General features: G+C 45.4%; 2 protein-coding genes across 7 annotated transcripts; both read left to right on the top strand.

Moving 5' to 3' along the window:
* Window positions 1-4: 4 nt before the first annotated feature.
* Window positions 5-6,930, top strand: ethe1 (ETHE1 persulfide dioxygenase). 4 transcript variants are annotated; one of them, XM_056593127.1, is made up of 8 exons: window positions 8-280; window positions 580-685; window positions 2,117-2,261; window positions 2,531-2,679; window positions 3,236-3,365; window positions 4,578-4,667; window positions 5,969-6,085; window positions 6,665-6,928. In XM_056593127.1, the coding sequence occupies exons 2-8, from the start codon at window positions 653-655 to the stop codon at window positions 6,709-6,711; spliced, it is 711 nt and encodes a 236-aa protein (XP_056449102.1). In that variant the 5' UTR covers window positions 8-280; window positions 580-652; the 3' UTR covers window positions 6,712-6,928. The 4 variants fall into 4 exon arrangements, with proteins under 4 accessions (XP_056449104.1, XP_056449103.1, XP_056449102.1 ...); XM_056593129.1 differs by lacking the exon at window positions 2,117-2,261 and having other exon boundaries at window positions 5-280; window positions 6,665-6,930; XM_056593125.1 differs by having other exon boundaries at window positions 8-685.
* Window positions 6,931-7,468: 538 nt separating this feature from the next.
* Window positions 7,469-20,827, top strand: LOC130384781 (pleckstrin homology-like domain family B member 3). Of its 3 annotated transcripts, none has more exons than XM_056593122.1 (15): window positions 7,469-8,265; window positions 10,753-10,898; window positions 11,656-11,766; window positions 12,228-12,347; window positions 13,030-13,152; window positions 14,044-14,208; window positions 14,913-15,023; window positions 15,177-15,278; window positions 15,381-15,480; window positions 15,779-15,926; window positions 16,806-16,893; window positions 17,531-17,746; window positions 17,880-18,087; window positions 18,734-18,816; window positions 19,313-20,827. In XM_056593122.1, the coding sequence occupies exons 2-15, from the start codon at window positions 10,755-10,757 to the stop codon at window positions 19,445-19,447; spliced, it is 1,854 nt and encodes a 617-aa protein (XP_056449097.1). In that variant the 5' UTR covers window positions 7,469-8,265; window positions 10,753-10,754; the 3' UTR covers window positions 19,448-20,827. The 3 variants fall into 3 exon arrangements, with proteins under 3 accessions (XP_056449097.1, XP_056449096.1, XP_056449095.1); XM_056593121.1 differs by having other exon boundaries at window positions 14,044-14,226; window positions 17,534-17,746; XM_056593120.1 differs by having other exon boundaries at window positions 7,471-8,265; window positions 14,044-14,226.
* Window positions 20,828-20,838: the final 11 nt, after the last annotated feature.

Raw genomic sequence — 20,838 nt, 5'->3', positions numbered from 1 at the left:
GGAGGGGCCAACTCAAACAAACCCTAGACGCATGCTTGCAGTCACGTACACATTGGATTACAACAGCAAGCTGTTTTGTACTTTTTTATATCTGCATCACATTGGAGCTTTCAAACTTCTAAACTTTAGCCTAGGCCGTAAACCAGAAGTACCGACGACCGATCATATTTGTTTTGGACAATGAATTACCCGTGACGACAACACGTCTCATAAGGTTTCTTCCGGAGTTCATTCAAGGCTGGGAAAGCTATCGTCTTCGGTCCCCACTGCCTCTATACATGTATGAACGATCAATTTGATGCACGTAGTTAATCATTAGACATAGACAATATGCCTCTTATGTTATAAAGCTAGGCTCGGTACGGTCGTGTTGACTCACTGGTTGTTACCACGGGAATATACTAATCCAGGCCAGTACCGTCTTTAGAGTAAAGTTAAAGAGCTGCGTATATATTTGATTTTAATATAATTATCAATGAGTTCTGTTATGCGGAGCGTAAAACCTGCCGGACAGGTACTGGCCTTCCTGCTCCGCCAGCGAGCGTCAGCCTGGGTCTCCACTTGTGCTCTTAACCGTAGAGGGCTCCCTCGACCCGGGGAATACCGCGGATCCCTCCCCGGTACGGTCAGCTGCAGAACACTATGCTCAAGGATGGCGCTGAGAGAAGGACTCGTCTTCAGACAGGTGAGGTGGTTAGACTAAATAAATATATTTTGTCGACTATACTTTAACCTGTGCGTTCCACAATGTGTCATTTGTAAAACCGTTTAAACCGATTTCATTGTTTAGGGTTAGTAGATGAGTTCAATTTGTACTTAATTTCAAAGCTACCCAATAGTTTTTCGTATTGATCAATGTTGGTTGATGGTTTATTTTTGGAGGAAACGGATCGTCTGAAGGCGTTAAACGTAAGATAAAACTTCAGCCGTTATAAAACAATATCTGGCTTTATTGATCAATTCACCAATCTTTAGGAACAGGGCGTGCACATCAATCACACGACCGTGACCGCCGCCCTTTCTGGAGCAAAACAACTGTGTAATACTATTTTGTGATGGTGTGGAAGTGTGGGTTTTGACATTATGGGGAACAATGTTGGGTTTGTAACTGCCACAGTGTTTCTCATGCGAACGTGGCAAAACAAGTTGTTATTAGCCTAGATTGCGGTAGTTGATTTAGGCTTTTACTGTAGGATAAACCCTTTAGAATCCTCTTAATTTTCTGGAGTATCGGGAACAAAATCTGATTCTGCATCCAGATTCTGTTAGAATTGTTTTGTTCCAGCAGAGGTTATGGTGTGAGATGTTGCGGACAGAACAACAAAGTCAGCCACTAAACATGGCTCATTCACCGTAGAACTCATGAAGGTGAGAGGTCAATTTCAGGCGTCCTACTATAAGTACTTTAATAAAAAAAACATGAATATAAGGTCTTAAGATGCACAAATAATTCTTTAATATAATTTACATTGTTTAAAATATTTTCTGCTATTGTCGGTAGAGGAAAAACAACAAACCTCGGCTCAAACCAATGTCAAACTAAGTATTTTGGCTCTCCAAACTACTACTTCAACCATCTACGATGAAGAAATGTAAGGAAGTCACGGCCTCTCTGCTGCGACTGTCCGGCGGCGCTTCCACTATACGATGAGCATGCCTCATGCTTCGTTTCCTGGGTGTGGGTGTTTTCTTCCACGTCCCTATTCTCAAGGCGCAAAGGATTTTTCCCTGGTTGCCTTCATGGGCGTGGCGCATGGATGACCGTGCCTGCCATCTGGATACTCTCTGCCCCTGTCTACCTGAGAGTAGTCTGTTTGCACCAATAAATGGTTTGCTTCAGTTGACGCTGAACTAGAAACCAACAACTTCATCTTGATGCACACATGCACACACATTTGAGTACGAGACAATTGACATAACATGGAGTCACCCTCAAATCAGCTAGCACAACATTTCACCCATGCCTTAAATGAACAGTGTGTGTGTGTGTGTGTGTGTGTGTGTGTGTGTGTGTGTGTGTGTGTGTGTGTGTGTGTGTGTGTGTGTGTGTGTGTGTGTGTGTGTGTGTGTGTGTGTGTGTGTGTGTGTGTGTGTGTGCGTGTGCGTGTGCGTGTAGCTCTACGAGTCCAGCAGCAGTACCTACACTTACCTACTGGCGGACTCTGAAAGTGCAGAGGCCGTAATCATTGACCCCGTCTTGGAGACGGTGGAGCGCGACCTGATGCTAGTCAACCAGCTGGGGCTAACGCTTAAGATGGCAGGTAGGGTTACCGCTTAAGATAGTGGGTCAGGCTAACGTTGGCATTTAGGGCTAGCCCTCAAGCTAACTTTGGGGGTAACACTGAAAATGTTAGGTATTCTAACGATGGGAGGTGGTTCTAACGACGGCATGTATTGCTAACACAAATGTGGACAGAAGGGCTAACGCTAAAGATGGCAGGTGAGGCTAACCCTAAAGATGGCCAAGTAGGGCATCATCATGGTTGAGTGAGTTAATGTGTGTACGTGTGAATGTGTGCGCTCTCCACAGTGAACACCCACTGCCACGCAGACCACATCACGGGCAGTGGGCAGCTGAAGCGCCGCGTGACGGGGCTCCAGAGCGCCATCTCGAGGCTCAGCGGGGCGTCCGCTGACCTCCTGCTGTCGGAGGGAGACACCATCCCCTTCGGCCGACACGTGAGGAACCGGAGCCGCCGCCGACACGCTCCGACACCGCTAGAAGTCTGCTCAGTTCACACATTCAATGCTTAAGTACTGAGGTTGGTTTAGTTTATCTGAGGGGTGGTGGGACTGGGAGGGCACTGTGGCCCCAGCTTTTCTAAAAACCCAGCAGGGACGTTTGGTTTCTTTGTTCCTTGTAGCCTGTCACAGCTTTTATAATTCATAGTACAAACGCACTTCGAGTTCTGATTCTGATTCTCTCATGTGTTCACCTGGGTTTCCTCCCACATTGAACGATTTGCATTAGGTGGCAGGAGGTTAATTGCATTAACCTCCTGCCACCGTCGGAAGCTGGCCGTAGACATGGAGTTAGTACCCGGGGGTCGCCCAGTGGCGGCCACAGCTTCTTGAGTTCACTCAAATGCTTCAGATGGATCTCCCCCAAGAGGAACAAAAAAACAATAAATGTATCCTATCATATTCTCCGTTGGTACCTGCAGGCGCTGTGCGTTATTTGGGTGGATGTCGACTTTCTCAGAGGAGTCGTGTGAATCTCCATTGGTCCGTGCAGGTGTTGACGGTTCGGGAGACGCCAGGCCACACGGACGGTTGTGTCACCCTGGTGCTGGGTGACCAGAGCTTGGCTTTCACCGGAGACGCCCTGCTCATCCGAGGCTGTGGACGGACAGACTTCCAGCAGGGTACGCCCTATGCTGCTATTGTTAATCGCATCGAGGATCTTTTGTGCTATCCTCTGTCTGTCCACCTTTGTACTGCCAAGGCATACTGTTACTACTTTTTGTCCTAAAATAAATACAACGGTGGAATCGGACAAAACTGCTTGTTTACCCAGGCTCTGTGTGGATTGATTATAAACCTCTACGTTTCAATAAGTCACATACCAAATAGGCCGTGGTATGGATGTATGATGTATGTATGTCGCTGGTAAATGCTGTTGTTGTAATGTCACAGAGTGTCCACAGGGGGGCAGTGTGGTGTCATGTCTGGTGTGTTGTCAGCTGGCGTGGCTGTGTCACGTTAAAATTGTACCGGGGGCGAAAATTGTACCGGCCTACGTCATCGTTTGTTTACATCCTGACAACCTGCCCTGCAACAGACGACGCGATGCAGAAAACATGTTTCCAAACGACGAAATAACATAATACAGATAGCGGATCGCTATCTGTATTATGATAGATAGCGATAACACTTGTTTTTACTTTATATTTGTATTGTATTTAATTGTTTAATCGAAACAGTAAAAAAAAATGCCCGCGAAACGGGCGATGGCGTCAAATGACAATGTTTTGCCCGCGAAACGGGCGATCGCGTCAAATGACGTAGGAGGGTTCTTGAAACATAATACAGATAACGGATCGCTAGAAAACACTTGTTTTTACTTTATATTTGTATTGTATTGAATTGTTTAATCGAATTTAGCTAGTAAACTGAGTGTTTTAAGCAGGTTTCATAGTCTAGAATGTTCAAGAACCTTCCAACGTGATTTGACGCGTCATTTGACGCGATCGCCCGTTTCGCGGGCAATTTTCTTTATTGTTTCGATTAAACAATTAAATACAATACAAATATAAAGTAAAAACAAGTGTTATCGCTATCTATCATAATTCAGATAGCGATCCGCTATCTGTATTATGTTATTTCGTCGTTTGGAAACATGTTTTCTGCATCGCGTCGTCTGTTGCAGGGCAGGTTGTCAGGTTGTCAGGATGTAATAATAATAATAATAATAGATTCAATTTATATAGCGCTTTTCACGTACTCAAAGCGCTTTACATAGGGGCACAAAAATAGATAAACAAAGATGTAAACAAACGATGACGTAGGCCGGTACAATTTTCGCCCCCGGTACAATTTTAACGTGACAGCTGCTCTAAACTTTTCCTTGTGCTCAGGCTGTGCCAAGCGTCTCTACGACTCCGTGCACAAGAAGATCTTCACGCTGCCGGACCAGTGTCTTGTCTACCCAGCGCACGACTACAAAGGTTCATCTGCAAAATCCTCCTGTTTTTCTTTTTTTATCGTGATATATTGACTTGCTAGATGTTTAACTTGATGTCCTCTGAGATAAAGTGGGAGATGTAGAGCTCTTTTCTACATCTCCCACTCTTTTCTAGCTCTTATTTAGCCTGAAAGCCTTGCAATGAAAACCAAACTATCAAACATCAAAAAAGTCACAGAACCTCTAAAGCAGGGGTCCGCAACCTTTTCAACATGCAGTGCCAGTTTGACATTTTCTCGTTAATGAGTGTGCCTTAAGCAACAATATAGTAAAATTAAGCTGAATTATGACACAGCGACTAAACCAGAAGACCTGGAATGGTACTATTTCCATATAGTCCACAATCATGCATCAACATTTTAAATGTTTTTTTGATTGTTATGTCTGCAACATGGGCTTACAAATTTTATTACATATGTCCGATCTTAAAACACAATTTTCAGAAACTCATTCAAAAAAATAATTACACTGTTAGAAATGTAAAAAAAGAATATATGAGAATGTTGGAACCCTCCACATCAATATCTTTAAGACATGTACAGCTTTGCAAAACCATGTGAATGCGATGCATACAGACCACTTGCAACAGTTTTTTTTTTATATTTTCTTCTCTATTACTCACAACATAGGTTTGAAAACTATGAATTGATCCCATTTCAGAACACTGCTTTCTGTAACTAATTTAAACTTATTTGCACTGAGAGGAAATGGCCAAAACAGGATAAAGTGCAAGTGTGCCAATGATTATGGGGCCCCGGGCCAGTGGTGGTACGCGTGCCTGGGGTTGCCGACCCCTGCTCTAAAGCATACAAGCCAACGGATGGACCGGGGGGGATGGTTAAACATTACATTGTATTGTGTGGTAGTTAAAAGATGTGCTTTAAGTTGTAATTTGAGGTAATACTCTGTATTCTCACTGGGGCTGCGTTTGAATTGTTTCACTTCTTTTCAGATTCCCTTAACTCTATAATATTAGGGAACAAGTACAGGGGGAATCCGGACACTAATTACTGTAACGTGTTACATGTCGTCCTTTGACAGCTCATTAGCATGAATAACATGTACCATCTATATCGTGTGAATCGAATGAAATGGAAAGGGCTATGCATTATGGGATATATTGAGTTGATCATTTAATTGATGGTGCATTGTGGGTTTTAAGTAGTGCACGCTCAAGGTCACAAGTGGGTCAATTGGGACACGACCTGTGACCAGGGCAACAGTTGGCTTCCAGTCGGTCACAGCTCTGTGTCTCCCCCCCCCCCCCCCCCCCCCCCCCCCTAGGTCAGACGGTGTCGACAGTGGGCGAGGAGCGGAGGTTTAACCCTCGCCTCACCAAGAATCTGGAGGAGTTCATAGACATCATGAACAATCTGAACCTGCAGAAGCCGGCAAAGATAGGTACCCTGTCCCATACCTACCTCCCTCTTAAGATCCATACCTAAGGATTACATTGTTCCTATAGAATAAAAACTGTTGATCCTGAGAATGAACACGTCTCTCCAGGGCCTTATGACGATGTTACAACTGCATGCGCAAGAGGCTTGTTCATCGAATCAAGTTTTTGTTGCATACACATGTACAACTTGGAGTGAAATGCTTAGTTTCGCTGCTCCTTTGACTGCTGGGACAGTAATAAAGTGCTAAATACATAATTATAAGTAGTAGAGTAAACAGGTGAAACAAAAGTGTGTGTGTGTGTGTGTGTGTGTGTGTGTGTGTGTGTGTGTGTGTGTGTGTGTGTGTGTGTGTGTGTGTGTGTGTGTGTGTGTGTGTGTGTGTGTGTGTGTGTGAATATAAAATGGAGCAAATGAAATGAAAAACACAAATGAAAATTAAATCCAATTAGACAAGTTTTAAATATATATTTGTACGGATGAAACTCTGCAAATATCTGTATTGTGTGGGTGGGTGGGTGAGTGGGTGTCACACACAAATGAGCATGTCCATAATTGGGTGTCTCCCCCTTCCTCTCCATAGACATAGCAGTTCCCGCTAATCTGGTTTGTGGGCTCCATGACGTCTGACCGCATCTCCAGCAGCAGTTGCTTTTTATTTGAGTGTGACTTTGATATTAATGAACATGTGCGTTAATGATTGTGAAACGTCTTCTCATAATTCCATGTTATAAAATGTGTAACCTTTGCGGGAAAGAGGAAATCATGACATTACAATAACAATATTCGCGTGTAGAAATTATGTGTAAATAAATACCACAATCAAATAATTAAACTAAATCTGTCTGTGCGTGTGCATTATTGCAATGGAAGTCGTGGAGAGGATTGTTTCAAGCCGGATGTTCTCTCTTCATGTTGCTATTCAGGAATACAAGTGACTCCTTTAGTCTGCACACACCCCCCCCCCCCCACACACACACTAGCTAGGCTGTTTTGCATAGCACATGAATGACATTTATTTGCCATCAGAGTTACCAAGAGGCAAGTTTCCATCACAGCCATAATGTGCTCCCTGAATATTAAACATTACAGTATGGGCACCTGAACACTTGAACACTACAGTATTGGCCCCTGAATACTGCTTCAACACTATGGGCACCTAAACACTTGGAACACTACAGAATGGATACCTTTATTATGCCCCCCTCCCCAGACTCGTCGTGGTGGAAGACCGGTTTCTCCAGACAAAGAGTTGGCTCCTGTCACTGTTATTAAACTGTCATACTCGACTCCTCGAATGTTTTCACACATCAATCACCACGGGATGAGTGAGTCCTCATGTGTGCACTATGCGAAACATGAAGTCGGAAGGGAGTTTATTGGAGGGTTCATCTGGCGTCGCGTCAGCCTAGCTGTCATCATCTCGTGGGCCGTCAACAGGTAGGCCAATTGCGCAACCTCACCTGCGCTGCGCTGACGGACAGCATTCTGCTCTGGCGAAGGGGGCGTCGCCAGCAAGCGTCGTGAAACCGGAACAGCAGTTGCGAGTTGTTGTCTCAAGCTGGAAATGGATGAATCAGCTTCATAATATATGCCTTTAGCCTGCCTGACAGCAGGAAACCACAGGCATGGCATGGCCTCATATGAAGCGGCAGGGCCCCTTGCCCTCCTCTGAAAGCGTTCGAGCGTATGGTTGCGTGTTAGATGCGCGGTGTCCGAAGGGGTATCGAACTCAGTAAAGCGATCCCGACCTCGGTCTGAACCTGTGATCGTGGTGTCAGCGCACCGTGACGTCCGTTGCGACAGAGTAACAATGACGAGAAAGTCACTCACGTCCCCGAAAATAGAAATCGAGAGTGTGAGTGATTGTCCCGTCAGCTCGGGGGTAAACACAAAGCAAGCAGCCCGGAGTCTTTCCCTCTCACCAAAAACCTTTAGTACCCGCCTCTCCGGGCCGTCCCGTCCCGGGAACAGACGCCCCCGCCACCTGCGGAGGTCCGGTACTTTCCCCCGACGGTAGTGGAGACCGAATCAGACCGGGACGACATGAAGACCGCCCCCGGTATATACTGAAAGCGGCGTACAGAAGGACACGAGAAAAGGCTTCCCAAAGTGAAAAAGGAGCTCGCTGTTTTACTTGGGATCTGGTCGAGCGCCGATTTTCAGGAACTTCATCGTTCCCAGGTAAGACTTTGTGTCTGACATTGGAAACATTGGTTATTTGGACTGGGGTCATTTTATCATAAGTCAATGAAGTCATTCTATCACTTACTTTATTTGTTGTTTTTCACTAGCATTGAGTTAAATCAGTCAGTGGAACCGCCCACCAGTTTCGATTCGTGGTATACTAGTTCGAGTTTATTATTTTGGTTCCATGATTAAATATACCCTCTCGTGAGTCATAGGGTAGGGGTTCGCTCCCCTTTAGCCCACATGTATTGATATTCTTATCCCAGGTCATAGCGGTGGAGCCACCGGCTCCCAGGGGCCACAACCTCCCGTTCCGTTTACAAAGTCTTGTTTTAGGTCTTGTTTGCAACCAGTCCTTCTTGATTACGGTTTGTTAATCCGACGGAGAGGAGATGGGAGATGGGAGGGGGCTCCCATGGGAGCACTTGTTGTTTTGGTCCCAGGTACACATCTCCGTCTGATCCTCCGTCCCAGACAGGAATTACCGGAACACCGGTTCCCATGACCTGCCCCGAAAACTCCCAGGTCCCGACGGATCGCTCTGTCCGGGGGCAACTGGGCTCCCAGAAATATTCAATTAACTTCCTATATAAGAAAAATAGAATAACATATTCTGAGAACATTCCAGTTCGTCTGGGGGGGGGGGGGGGGGGTGTAATAGATCCCCCCCAACCCACACACACACACACACGCACACACACACACACACACACACACACACACACACACACACACACACACACACACACACACACACACACACACACACACACACACACACACACACACACTCTTACTGAATGCATTATAGGGATGGTTACTTATTCCCCCTCTCAAACGAATCACCACATGACACATGAATATTATTTTTTGAAATACAATCAACTGGGATCTTGGATGCTGCAGTTTTCTAATATTAACCTAACCTGGCCCACGCCCATGCCTCCCCAGGTGTGCTTATCACCCTGTCTCACCTGTATTTCCTGTATAACACCCCATCTATCTCTGTTCAGCCAGCCCATTGGCGGCTCCAGGCCACATGACCTGTGTCCTGATTTGTTGTTTGTTTATTGGATTAACCACGTTTGGGTTTCAGGGCAGTGAAGACAGCTACGGTGTGTCTGTGAGACCAAACTACCACAGTGCACTGTGAACACTCTGAGCATTCTGTTGTGTCGTAGATATTAATCATTATTGGTGCTGAATATAAATGTATCTTTCAACATTGTAGGTTGCACCCTGTTGGAAATGGCAGGCGATAGTCAAGGCAACTTCATGGGATACTTGATGAATGTAATATTTTAGGATCATTCAATTCATTTTTAGCTTTTTCTGACTACCTTATCTCTCTCTTATTCTTAAAGCTTCCCATAATGTGAACCATAACTTTGCAGAAACGACTAGCAATAATTTCCATGTTATTCACGTTATTTATTTGACACTCAAATTTCATAACCTTATGAGCGGTTTTACATGTGTTTTACCACACACACCCAACTTACACGATAGACACGTTGTGTAAATTGTTATGTCACACATTTCTTATGTGTTTAAGGTCATTATTTTGACCTCATATTATGTCAACATTATAAACCTGATAATACCAGTTCAAAGGTTTTTTAACTAATCTGTACTGAACGCGGAGAATGCTGTGCATGGCCACAGTCACAGCTGTGTGTGTGTGTGTGTGTGTGTGTGTGTGTGTGTGTGTGTGTGTGTGTGTGTGTGTGTGTGTGTGTGTGTGTGTGTGTGTGTGTGTGTGTGTGTGTGTGTGTGTGTGTGTGTGTGGCATGCAAGGAACAATGTTGACAGCCTCAGCTCTCGTGTGTTTTCATCGTAAACAGCCACTGTATACTGCTGCTGTAGATAAGGCCCCAGTTATCTCTCTGATTGGTTGTAATGTTTACCCCGACCACTCTATCTTTGGTGACACAATCACAGAAACAGGTTGTAGATGAAGGTGACGTGGTCGGTTGCTGCTATACTGCTTTCTATAGCTCTATAGTTCTCTCTCTCTCTCTCTCTCTCTCTCTCTCTCTCTCTCTCTCTCTCTCTCTCTCTCTCTCTCTCTCTCTCTCTCTCTCTCTCTCTCTCTCTCTCTCTCTCTCTCTCTTTGCCTCTCTTTCTCTCTCTCTGCCTCTCTCTCTGCCTGCATCCACAATTCTCACATCCGCATACATTTATGATTGCCAAAGCACGTACAAATGAGAATAAGATGGACAACACATAATGTGCCTGTCTGTTGTTTGTATTGTTCAATGCAGAACATTCTCTCTCGCTTTGTCCCCCTCCCGCTCTTTATACATCTCTACCTCTCTCTGTATTTCTCTCCTTTCTGTGTCCCTCTTCTCTCTCCTCCCCCTCTCTCTCTCTCTCTCTCTCCACCACATGACTGTCATATGCTGGGAGGCGTGCAGCAGATTAGATTAGATTAGCATAGCGCTGGTTAGCATTTATCAGCTCTCCCTTCCTGCTCCACAGAAATGCCCCGAAACAACTTGGACGAAACCAGGAGCCAATGGGAACAAGGGCCGCGGCCGCCCTGGATCACACGATTGGCGGGAGGACAAAGCCCCGCCTCCTCAGGGGCGGAGTCAGACACAGAGAGCAGTAGCACTGAGAGTGAGGTATGCTGAGTGTGTGATAATAATTTATGTTATTTTGTGTTATGGTTAATGGATGGTTATGTTATGATTATGTCATGTTATATGATCGTCAAAACATGGGAAATGTATATGTAAGTGCTGCAAACAAGCATGACATTATTATTGTTTAAATTGTGGTGAAAACGTTGAAGTCTTTGACATTTTTGTGTTTTACACATATTTCTCAGGGAACTTTACTGGAAATTATACTTTCCCCCCATTGTCCTCCGTGGTAAAACCAACTGGAAAGATGGCAAATCCCTTTGTTAAGATATTTTTAAAACATGGAAAATGACTGTCCCGAGCAATTTTACATTAATTTTTCTCTGTTACATCAAATCTCTGCACAAATCCAAAAAATAGTATTTATAGTATTATTTATTTGGTTCTGCAAGTCAAGTCAGTAAGTTATTATTCCAATCCAGTTTAAGCATCGAAACTTGAGAGAATGTCTTCAGTCTCTAGTTGGGCAAGCATTTAGAAAGAATTTGGGACATGCTATCATTAGCTCTGTATCTCTATGGGATGTGCTAGCATTAGCTCTTTATCTCTCTGGGGCGTGCTAGCATTAGCTCTGTATCTCTCTGGGGCGTGCTAGCATTAGCTCTGTATCTCTCTGGGGCGGGCTAGCATTAGCTCTGTATCTCTCTGGGGCGGGCTAGCATTAGCTCTGTATCTCTCTGGGGCATGCTAGCATTAGTTCTGTTTCAAAGTGACCTAGGATCCTTCTCCTCTCTAGGTCCGTACTAAACTGACAGGGGCGGGCTCCGTCAGGGTCTTCCCTTCCCCCTCCCTGATCCAGCAGCGAATCACAGATATCGACCAACGGAAGGAGGAGCTTAGGATCCAGGTTGGTCCAATCAGCAACCCATTTCCTGATCAATATACTGCTTATGAACATTTGAGATATTGGTCTTGGTTTCGGAATGAACCAGACACAGGTCCTGGTTTTAGACAGAACTACATTCCGGTTTACAGATTGGAAAAGATACAGGAGATGATTTGACACTAAACCAGATACAGGTCCTGGTTTCAGAATGAACCAGAAACAGAGCCTGGTGTTTGACTGGACTAGAGACAGGTCCACAGACTGGACCATATTAAGGCCTAGCAGCTACAGGGACCGGTGGGAAGGGAAACACTGAATGCAGCATAAACACAAGACAAAGCATTTTCGACTCCCTCTCATTCCCTAACCATGTTGTGCTTGCTGTGTTCCCTGTGAGTCACCTCTTCACCAATCATGACTCACCTTCCCTTGCTCTCTCCACCAATCATGACTCCCCTCACTGTGGCCTGTGGGCCAATCAGCTTCAGCTGGAGATTGCCTTGCTGACGGGCGAGCTACAGACCGAAAGACAGCAGCTGGAGAGACAGCGAAAGACCCTGGAGGAGCAGCACAAGAAGCCCTCGGTCCCCCCCAGACCCACGGTAGGACTACCACCTCTAGGCTTTAGGTAGGACTACCACCTCTAGTAGACAGAGGGTAGGACTACCACCTCTGGTAGACTCAAGGTAGGACTACCACCTCTAGGCTCTAGGTAGGACTACCACCTCTAGGCTCTAGGTAGGACTACCACCTCTACTAGACTCTAGGTAGGACTACCACCTCTAGGCTCTAGGTAGGACTACCACCTCTACTAGACTCAAGGTAGGACTACCACCTCTAGTAGACAGAGGGTAGGACTATCACCTCTAGGATCTAGGGTAGGACTACCACCTCTAGGCTATAGGTAGGACTACCACCTCTAGGATCTAGGTAGGACTACCACCTATAGTAGACTCAAGGTAGGACTACCACCTCTAGTAGACTCAAGGTAGAACTACCACCTCTAGTAGACAGAGGGTAGGACTACCACCTCTAGGCTCTAGGTAGGACTACCACCTATTGTAGACTCAAGGTAGGACTACCACCTATAGTAGACTCAAGGTAGGACTACCACCTCTAGTAGACACAAGGTACGATTTGTTGAATCACTAAGTGAGAGGGTTAGGGCTAAACATGCCAACCAGAGAGGTAAGCGGGGCCTTGCCTACTCTGAGCGCAGCAGTATACTGTTGTTGTCTACGTTGGAAACAGAGAGAGGCTCACTAACCGTCTCCCTCTAACCAGGAGCGAGATCGTTTGGAGGAGGAGAGGAGGCGAGTGGAGGAGCTGAGGAGGAGGTGGGAGGAGAAGGAGGAGGTGGTTTCGGGTCAGCCTGAGAGTCAGAAGGAACGGCTCACTCTGCAGCAGGTGGGCTCCATGGACCAATCAGAACGGGCCCCTTAACACCTTTCCACCAATCACATCAGACCTCTCACTGGCTTTGTTGACCTTGTTGACCTTAACCCCTTAAAGGGGCAGAAATGGAATACAATATTTGTATAGTTATATAAAGTCAATAAATAGAGCATGTTAAAATGTGTAAATAATCCAAGGAAAATAAGAATTGTTGTGCTTTTCGTTTCCTTGGAATAGGCCCCTTATATCTACACAAGGAGGTGCTCCATTTCCATGGAGTACAGTAGCCTAGAACAGACAAACTGCTGTGGAGAGGACACATTGTTTATTTGTATAACCATGCAAAGCAGCTCATGTTAGCAAATAAACGCTACCTCAACGAAGAACCATTTTCAATCCTAATTGCTATTACTTATAGTTTTAGATAAATTATAAATCTATCAAGGAGCCTCATCAATGGACACTTTGCTACTCGCTGATGTGGTAGAAGATGACATCATATTGGAAGTACCAACCGTAACCTAACAGGCCAGTACAGGCCATTGTAGCTTCTCCTGCGTCTCATTATTGCATAATGTCTGCTGCTGTTACGACAGAATTTCCCTCAGGGATGAATAGTACCATTTATCAGCGATTGCCCAATCAGATCAGAACCCCAACACCGATCGGCCTATCAGATCAGCTGCCGTCACTCTGTAGGGCATGTAGACGTGCAGGTTCAGACGTCTCTATTGACTTCTCTCTAAACTACAGTTACAACTCTCACACAACAGGTCTGACTGGTACACACACCGTACACACACATGCACACACACCAACTAGAACCAAAAAGTAAAATAAAATGTACCTGACACAAACACACCGCTCCACGTCAGATATTCATTCCGACCTTTGACTCTGCAGGAGAAGGAGGCGATGGAGGCGGCGGTTCGGGCGTTCGAGGACTGGGAGTTCAGCATCCTGGAGAGCGAGAGCAGGTTGGAGGAGGAGGAGGAGGAAGTGGAGGAAGAGGGGGCAGATGAGGAGGTGGAGGACGCGGGAGGAGATCTGTCCGTCCAGCAGCAGCAGGCGATTAGCTATGGACAGGTACCGTCACACCCGGTGTACACGGCCATTAGGGTTGGAGAGACAGGTAGGGCCTGGACAGTAGTTACAGAGACGGGTCATTAGAGAGCAGGTAGGGGTTAACCAGTGAATAGAGACAGGTCATTAAGGATCAGGAAGGGGTTAGACAGTGACTAGAGACAGGTCAAGTCATTAAAGGTTCCTATGCGCATGACCCTTAATGTAGTGACACACACACACGCACGCGCACGCGCGTGCCCGTGCACGCGCGGTCCAGTCCAGTCAAGGTGTGTATATGCCTTCCTCCTCTATCTCAATCTTTTCCTTGCTCTCTCTCCCTCCTACCATATCCTCCCTAAGAAGAACTTGGATTACACCCCATATCACATGACCTGCTGTACAGTCACCTGACCTCCAGTCAGCCAACAAAAGGACAGAGGGAGAGTCAGAGCGGCAGAGTTAGTCTCATTACAGTCAGCTGCCCCCTAGTGGACAAGTTTGCCCCCTGCAGCTCAACTTTCTGAGGTTGCAGAGTTCATCACATGGACGGCTCAATGTGGATATATTTTGATGAATTTAGTTAAGCCTCTTAATGTATACACAAGATGTGTGTTGGATCATAATGGCCGTTTACTAGTTGGGACATGAAGGTATGGCATGAGTGGATATATTATGCATATTAATATGATATAATGTATTGCCATCAGGAGCACGTCCATCATCTGGAGAGGCAGTTGAAGGAGGTGGAGCGAGAGAAGGAGAGGGAACTGAACGCCCTGAGAAGAGAGAAGAGAGACCTGCTTCACACAACCCAGATGGTGCCTGTTTGTCTGTTGGTCCGCCTGTCTGTCAGCCTATCATACTGTCTGTCTTTCTATCTATCTCTTTGTGTTTTGGTCCGTCTGAAGGTAAATTCTTAACAGAATAAATATTGGACATTTTATTTAGTTTTTTTCCTTTATTATTTTCAGATGCTTAAAGAGAAGAAGCCGCTTGCTGATTGGTCGAATATCACTGGCTCCGCCCCCTGCATGATATCCCTGTCGCCCGTGGCCAACAACAAACAAACCAAGGTAGTTGACGGATTGCCTTGGAAACCGCTTGTGCTTGGCAGATAAATGGGTGGTCATGGAAACCGCATGTGATTGACAGGTGTACTATGTTCCCCACCATAGGAACCTTGTCAGGAGTTCTCCAGTTTACCACGGAGGCGACATCCCCACGGCAACCATCTCCATGACAAACATCACAATGAGAGGCCTCTCTCAGCTCAAGGTGCTTAAATGGTCCTCAAGGATGACAATGTTACAGTTGTCATGGTGACTGTTGTCCTTTTGTACGCTGTTTTAATGTGTCCCGTGTGTTTGGCTAAAACCATATTTGGGAGTGGTTCAAAGCATTTTTTGGAAGGGCTACTACCATATTTGGGCATGGCTGAATTTCGTCTTTAGTCTGCGCCAGAGGATCTCAAATGTCTACATGCCTTCCTATTTCCTCAGTTTAAATGAATACGTTTGAGGAGGAGAACACTGTTTTTATGACCTCACTCTGTCTCTCCCACCCCCACTCCCAGGGTTTATTCGCTCTCGTCCGGACCAAAGTCCCGGCTTCATCTCCTCATCTCTGAGACTCACCAAGGGCAATCGGGTCTCTCAGAGGTCCTCATTTAGCAGCCGAAGTGTCGGCGTGCTAAACGCTAACAGCAGTAGCCGTATAGCAAGGTCAGGTATCCCTATCCTCAAATATACGTATCTATATTATCTATATATATATATATATATATATATATTGTTTTCTCCATCCAACTATCATGATTATTCCCTTACTTGTTATTAATAAACCACAGCCATAAGGCCTGTTAAATACTGCCATACTCCTCTATAGCCTCAATACCCTGTTACACCACTCTGTACCCTGTTATACCCTGCTATACCCTGTTTACCCGGCTGAACCCAGTTACACCATACCCTGTTATACCCCTCTGTACCCTGTTATACCCCTCTGGACCCTGTTATACCCCTCTGTACCCTGGTATACCCCTCTATACCCTGTTATACTCCTCTATACCCTGTTATACCCCTCTGGACCCTGCTATACCCCTCTATACCCTGCTATACCCCTCTGTACCCTGCTATACCCCTCTGTACCCTGTTATACCCCTCTATACCCTGTTATACCCCTCTGTACCCTGTTATACCCCTCTGGACCCTGCTATACCCCTCTATACCCTGTTATACCCCTCTGTACCCTGTTATACCCCTCTGTACCCTGTTATACCCCTCTGTACCCTGTTATACCCCTCTATACCCTGTTATACCCCTCTATACCCTGTTATACCCCTCTGTACCCTGTTATACCCCTCTGTACCCTGTTATACCCCTCTGTACCCTGTTATACCCCTCTATACCCTGTTATACCTTGTTATACCCTTCTATCCCCTGTTATACCTTGTTATACCCTTCTATCCCCTGTTATACCTTGTTATACCCTTCTATACCCTTCTATCCCCTGTTATACCTTGTTATACCCATCTATACCCTGTTATACCCCTCATCACCCTGTCATTACTAACTAAACCCTGTGTTCCCCTGTTGCTGCAGTCAGTCCCCGGGGCTGGGCGACCTGCTGGAGATGGAGAGGAGGCTGCAGGCTGCCAGGGCTGAGAGGGAGAGACTGCTCAGAGAGAGGGTGAGCCTGGAGCACAGAGTCCCCCAAAACACACGCTAGGCTAGGCAGGCTAAGCTATGCACGCAACGTTAGCTTAGGTATGCTGCACTGGGCTAGACATGCTACACTCAGCGAGATATACGCTATGACTGATATGATATACCAGGCTACATACACAACACTGGGATGGATATGCTATGCTAGATGTGAGGCACACTACGTAAGATTATAAGATTATGTCTTGTGCTATACTATGCTTAACTATGTATGTCTGTGTGTATATATATATATATATATATATATATATACTACTATTTTTATAAAACTATTCCTACTAATAAAATCATTTTAGAATGATGCTTTTTGTGCACTTTGGTCTTGATCACTCAAAAACGTTTGTTTCCTTTTCAGATTAATTATGAATTGTTAATAACATTTCCAGATAAAGTTCATGCATTGTAGTGAAAAGACCCTGCCCTGTAACAAACTATCTCTCTCTCTTACACGCACGCACACACACACGCACGCACGCACGCACGCCCACACACACACAAATACACACACACACACACGTGAGAGAGACGCATGCCATTTTGTGTAAGGTCAATTTGCTCTCCGACCAAGAGCTATTGATAACTTCTTTACTGCTGCCCTTCAGCAGGTGCAGCGGCGGTTGGTGGTTGAGGAGTTCAAGGAAGAGGAGGAGGAAGAGGAGGAGGAGGAGCAGGCGGAGAGGAGGAGGCAGAAGGAGCACAGTTCTCCAAGAACAGACATTATTCATCTTCCAGACAAACCCCACCCCCAGAGCCCTGCCCCCTCCAGCTCAAGCCCCGCCTCTTCGGAGATACCCACCAATCAGATCACTTCAGATCAGGTGGGTGCCGGTGAATGGGTCATTGTGTTCACCGTCTAGCCCCCGAATGACCTGTCTCCACCAGGAGCGAGGAAAGGTCCCCCGGATGAAGTTGAACTTCTCCTGTTTCCTTTTCTTTTTTTTACTTCGACAGAGCCATGTTCCCCTCTTCCTGGCTGTGAACTTTGACCTGCGCGTGCACGTGGAGTCGCTGGGTCATGGCGTGTCGGGGTGCCCCGGGCTACGCATCAGCAGTCGCCGGTGCGCTGGCTTCCTCACCAAGAGGGGGGGGCGCGTCAAGACCTGGAAGAGGAGGTGGTTCCTCTTCGACATGGACCACCGGCGACTAGCCTACTACACAGGTCAGACCACTAGACGCACAGGGCATTCTACCGGTCTGACCACCAGCCTACCGGTCTGACCACCAGCCAACCGGTCTGACCACCAGCCTACCGGTCTGACCACCAGCCTACCGGTCAGACAACTAGCCTACCGGTCTGACCACCAGCCTACCGGTCTGACCACCAGCCTACCAGTCTGACCACCAGCCTACCGGTTAGACTACTAGCCTACCGGTTAGACTACTAGCCTACCGGTCAGACTACTAGCCTACCGGTTAGACTACAAGCCTACTGGTTAGACTACTAGCCTACTTGCTAGTCTAACAGTATTGTGGTCTAGCCAGTAGGCATAGGTTACACAGGTCAGGGTAATCAATCAATCAATCAATCTAGGGGATGCACTAAGGATGTGTGTTATGTCATATATTTTATGTCTTATGCAATACGAGTTTGATTTCATCAATATATGTGTGATGTTATCGATGTGTGGATGTTTTCTATGTGTGTTTGTGTGTATGTGTGTCTTTCTGTGTGTGTGCTTGCGATGAAATAAATGTGGTTAAATGTTTTGCGGAATATGTGGGCTAGTGATGCAATAAGTCTATGTGTGTCGACTGTCTGTCGGCCTGTGTGTTTAAATGTGTGTGATGTTATGTGTTTTTCCCAGATTACGACGAGAGGAAGTTGAAAGGTGTGATCTACTTCCAGGCCATCGAGGAAGTTTACTACGACCACCTGCGCACAAGCTCGGTAATTATTCTACTTATTCTAGTACTAAAACTCTAGCACTAATACTACTACTAATATACTAATATAATATACTCTAAGATCACCTGTGTACATGCTCGGTAAGCATACTACTATTATACTAATACACTGCTATACTATACGGTACTAGAATAAGTTTCAGTACGAGTAATAGTACATATTAGTATACTGTGTAGTAAGTCTCAAAGGGTCTGCCTGATCTACTAGCAATACAAGAAGAGTAGAAGACTAATTATTATTATGATTATTTGTATAATTATTATTATTATTATTAAGAAGAAGTACTAGTATAAGTCTGAGTACTAGTATTAACATATAATGTGTGTATTATGAGTTTCCCAGTCCCAGCACAATGGTTTTAGTTGATGAAATATGCTCTATAAAATAAACATAATCGAATCATTATTAAGACGTACTAGTGTGGGTGTGTATTAGTACTATGTGTATTAGTACTATTATATAATGTGTTTATCGTCAGTCTTCCAAACCAAGCCTCACGTTCTGCGTGAAGACCTACGAGCGCCTCTTCTTCCTCGTCGCGCTGAGTCCGGAGGCCATGAGGATCTGGATGGACGTCATCGTCACGGCAACAGACGAGCACAGTCGTTACTGACCCCCCCCTAAGGATGGATGATGCACTTCCTGTGGTTACAGGAAGGGACCCAGGTGCTGCAGCAGATCCCATCCCCCTGTACAGTTAACGCCCCCGCTGGTCTGACTGTGCGCCCCTGGAGGCCACTTTAAGTATTACATGAGGGGCGAACACTACAGGGATTTTGTATTTTTTTTATTTTTCTGTCAAATATTGAATCTACGAAGGAGGACTAGGTGGATTTTTGAGTGGAGTTCTGAGTATAAAGTCGGAATTCTGAGAAGGAAGTCAGAATTCTGAAAATTAAAGTCAGAGTTCTGATTTTAAAGTTGGCCCTAATCCGGTTCTGTAGGAATCAGGGAGCGTTTACACTGCCATGGTTGGTTACTTTAAAGTGAACGTGATATGGATACAACTTTTAAAGCTATGAATACATTGGGTTACTGTGTGCTATATTTTATGAATGAACGGACAGGTTTAAATTTATATCAGGTTGTAACTGGGGATATGCATCCTATCTGGGGCTTATAAAGAATATTATCTTGCATGTAAAAATGACAAACTGGTACAAATAAAATGTTATGAAACGAAAATGTCCTCCGGAAAAATTGTACTTGGCACAAAATACTTAAACCCACAATACGCCATGAGTGTTTCACAGCTTCTCATCACTTCCCTCTGAGCTCTGGCAACGGGTCCTGGTGCAGACACCGTGGTTTGTGAAAAGGAAGGTCACCAAGAACTTCCTTTTCACACACCGCTTGCAACACTTACTGCACTATATTGACCACACTATTTATTAGTATTTAGTTTGGTAGACTAAAGCTAGAACTAGTATCGTTTGGTAGATTAAAGGTGGCTAGTTTGTAGTTTGTTAGGAAAAATGGTGCGACTAGTCATTTGCTAGAATAAAGGTGGTTATTCTGTGTGATAGAAATAATGTGTGCCCAGTAGTTTGACAAGATATAGGTGGTTATTATGTAGTTCTGTAGAATATAGGTGAAAAGGAGGTTTCTAGAAATGTCTAGGCGCTGGCTTGAGACCAATGGGGGTGTTGGTGAGATCACGGGGTTGTCCAGTCAAAGTTCAAAGGTTTTATTATCCAAAAGGTTCCAAAAGGTATGAGCAGGACTGTATGGATGTGTGTACATGTAAGAAGTAGGTTGGTGTGTAGGTATGTGTGTGTGTAGGTATGTAGATAGGTGTGTGTGGTTTCTAGGAAGCAAACAAAGGGTACAACAATCAGCTCCACAACTTATTGCCACAATTCAGTAAAATAATACATATTTTCCACAAGCCTTATAAGATAAAATCATGGGGAGCTATTCCCTCTACCTGCCCCTAACTCTTAGACTATATTCTACGGCCTTCAGCCCGATAGCTGGCTGGGTTCTGCTGGAAGGGGAAAAAAA

The sequence above is a fragment of the Gadus chalcogrammus genome, chromosome 6 (genome assembly GCF_026213295.1).
Source record: "Gadus chalcogrammus isolate NIFS_2021 chromosome 6, NIFS_Gcha_1.0, whole genome shotgun sequence".
Taxonomy (NCBI): Eukaryota; Metazoa; Chordata; class Actinopteri; order Gadiformes; family Gadidae; genus Gadus; species Gadus chalcogrammus.
The sequence above is the reverse complement of the archived record's forward strand: the minus strand, read 5'-3'. Positions and strand labels throughout refer to the sequence as shown.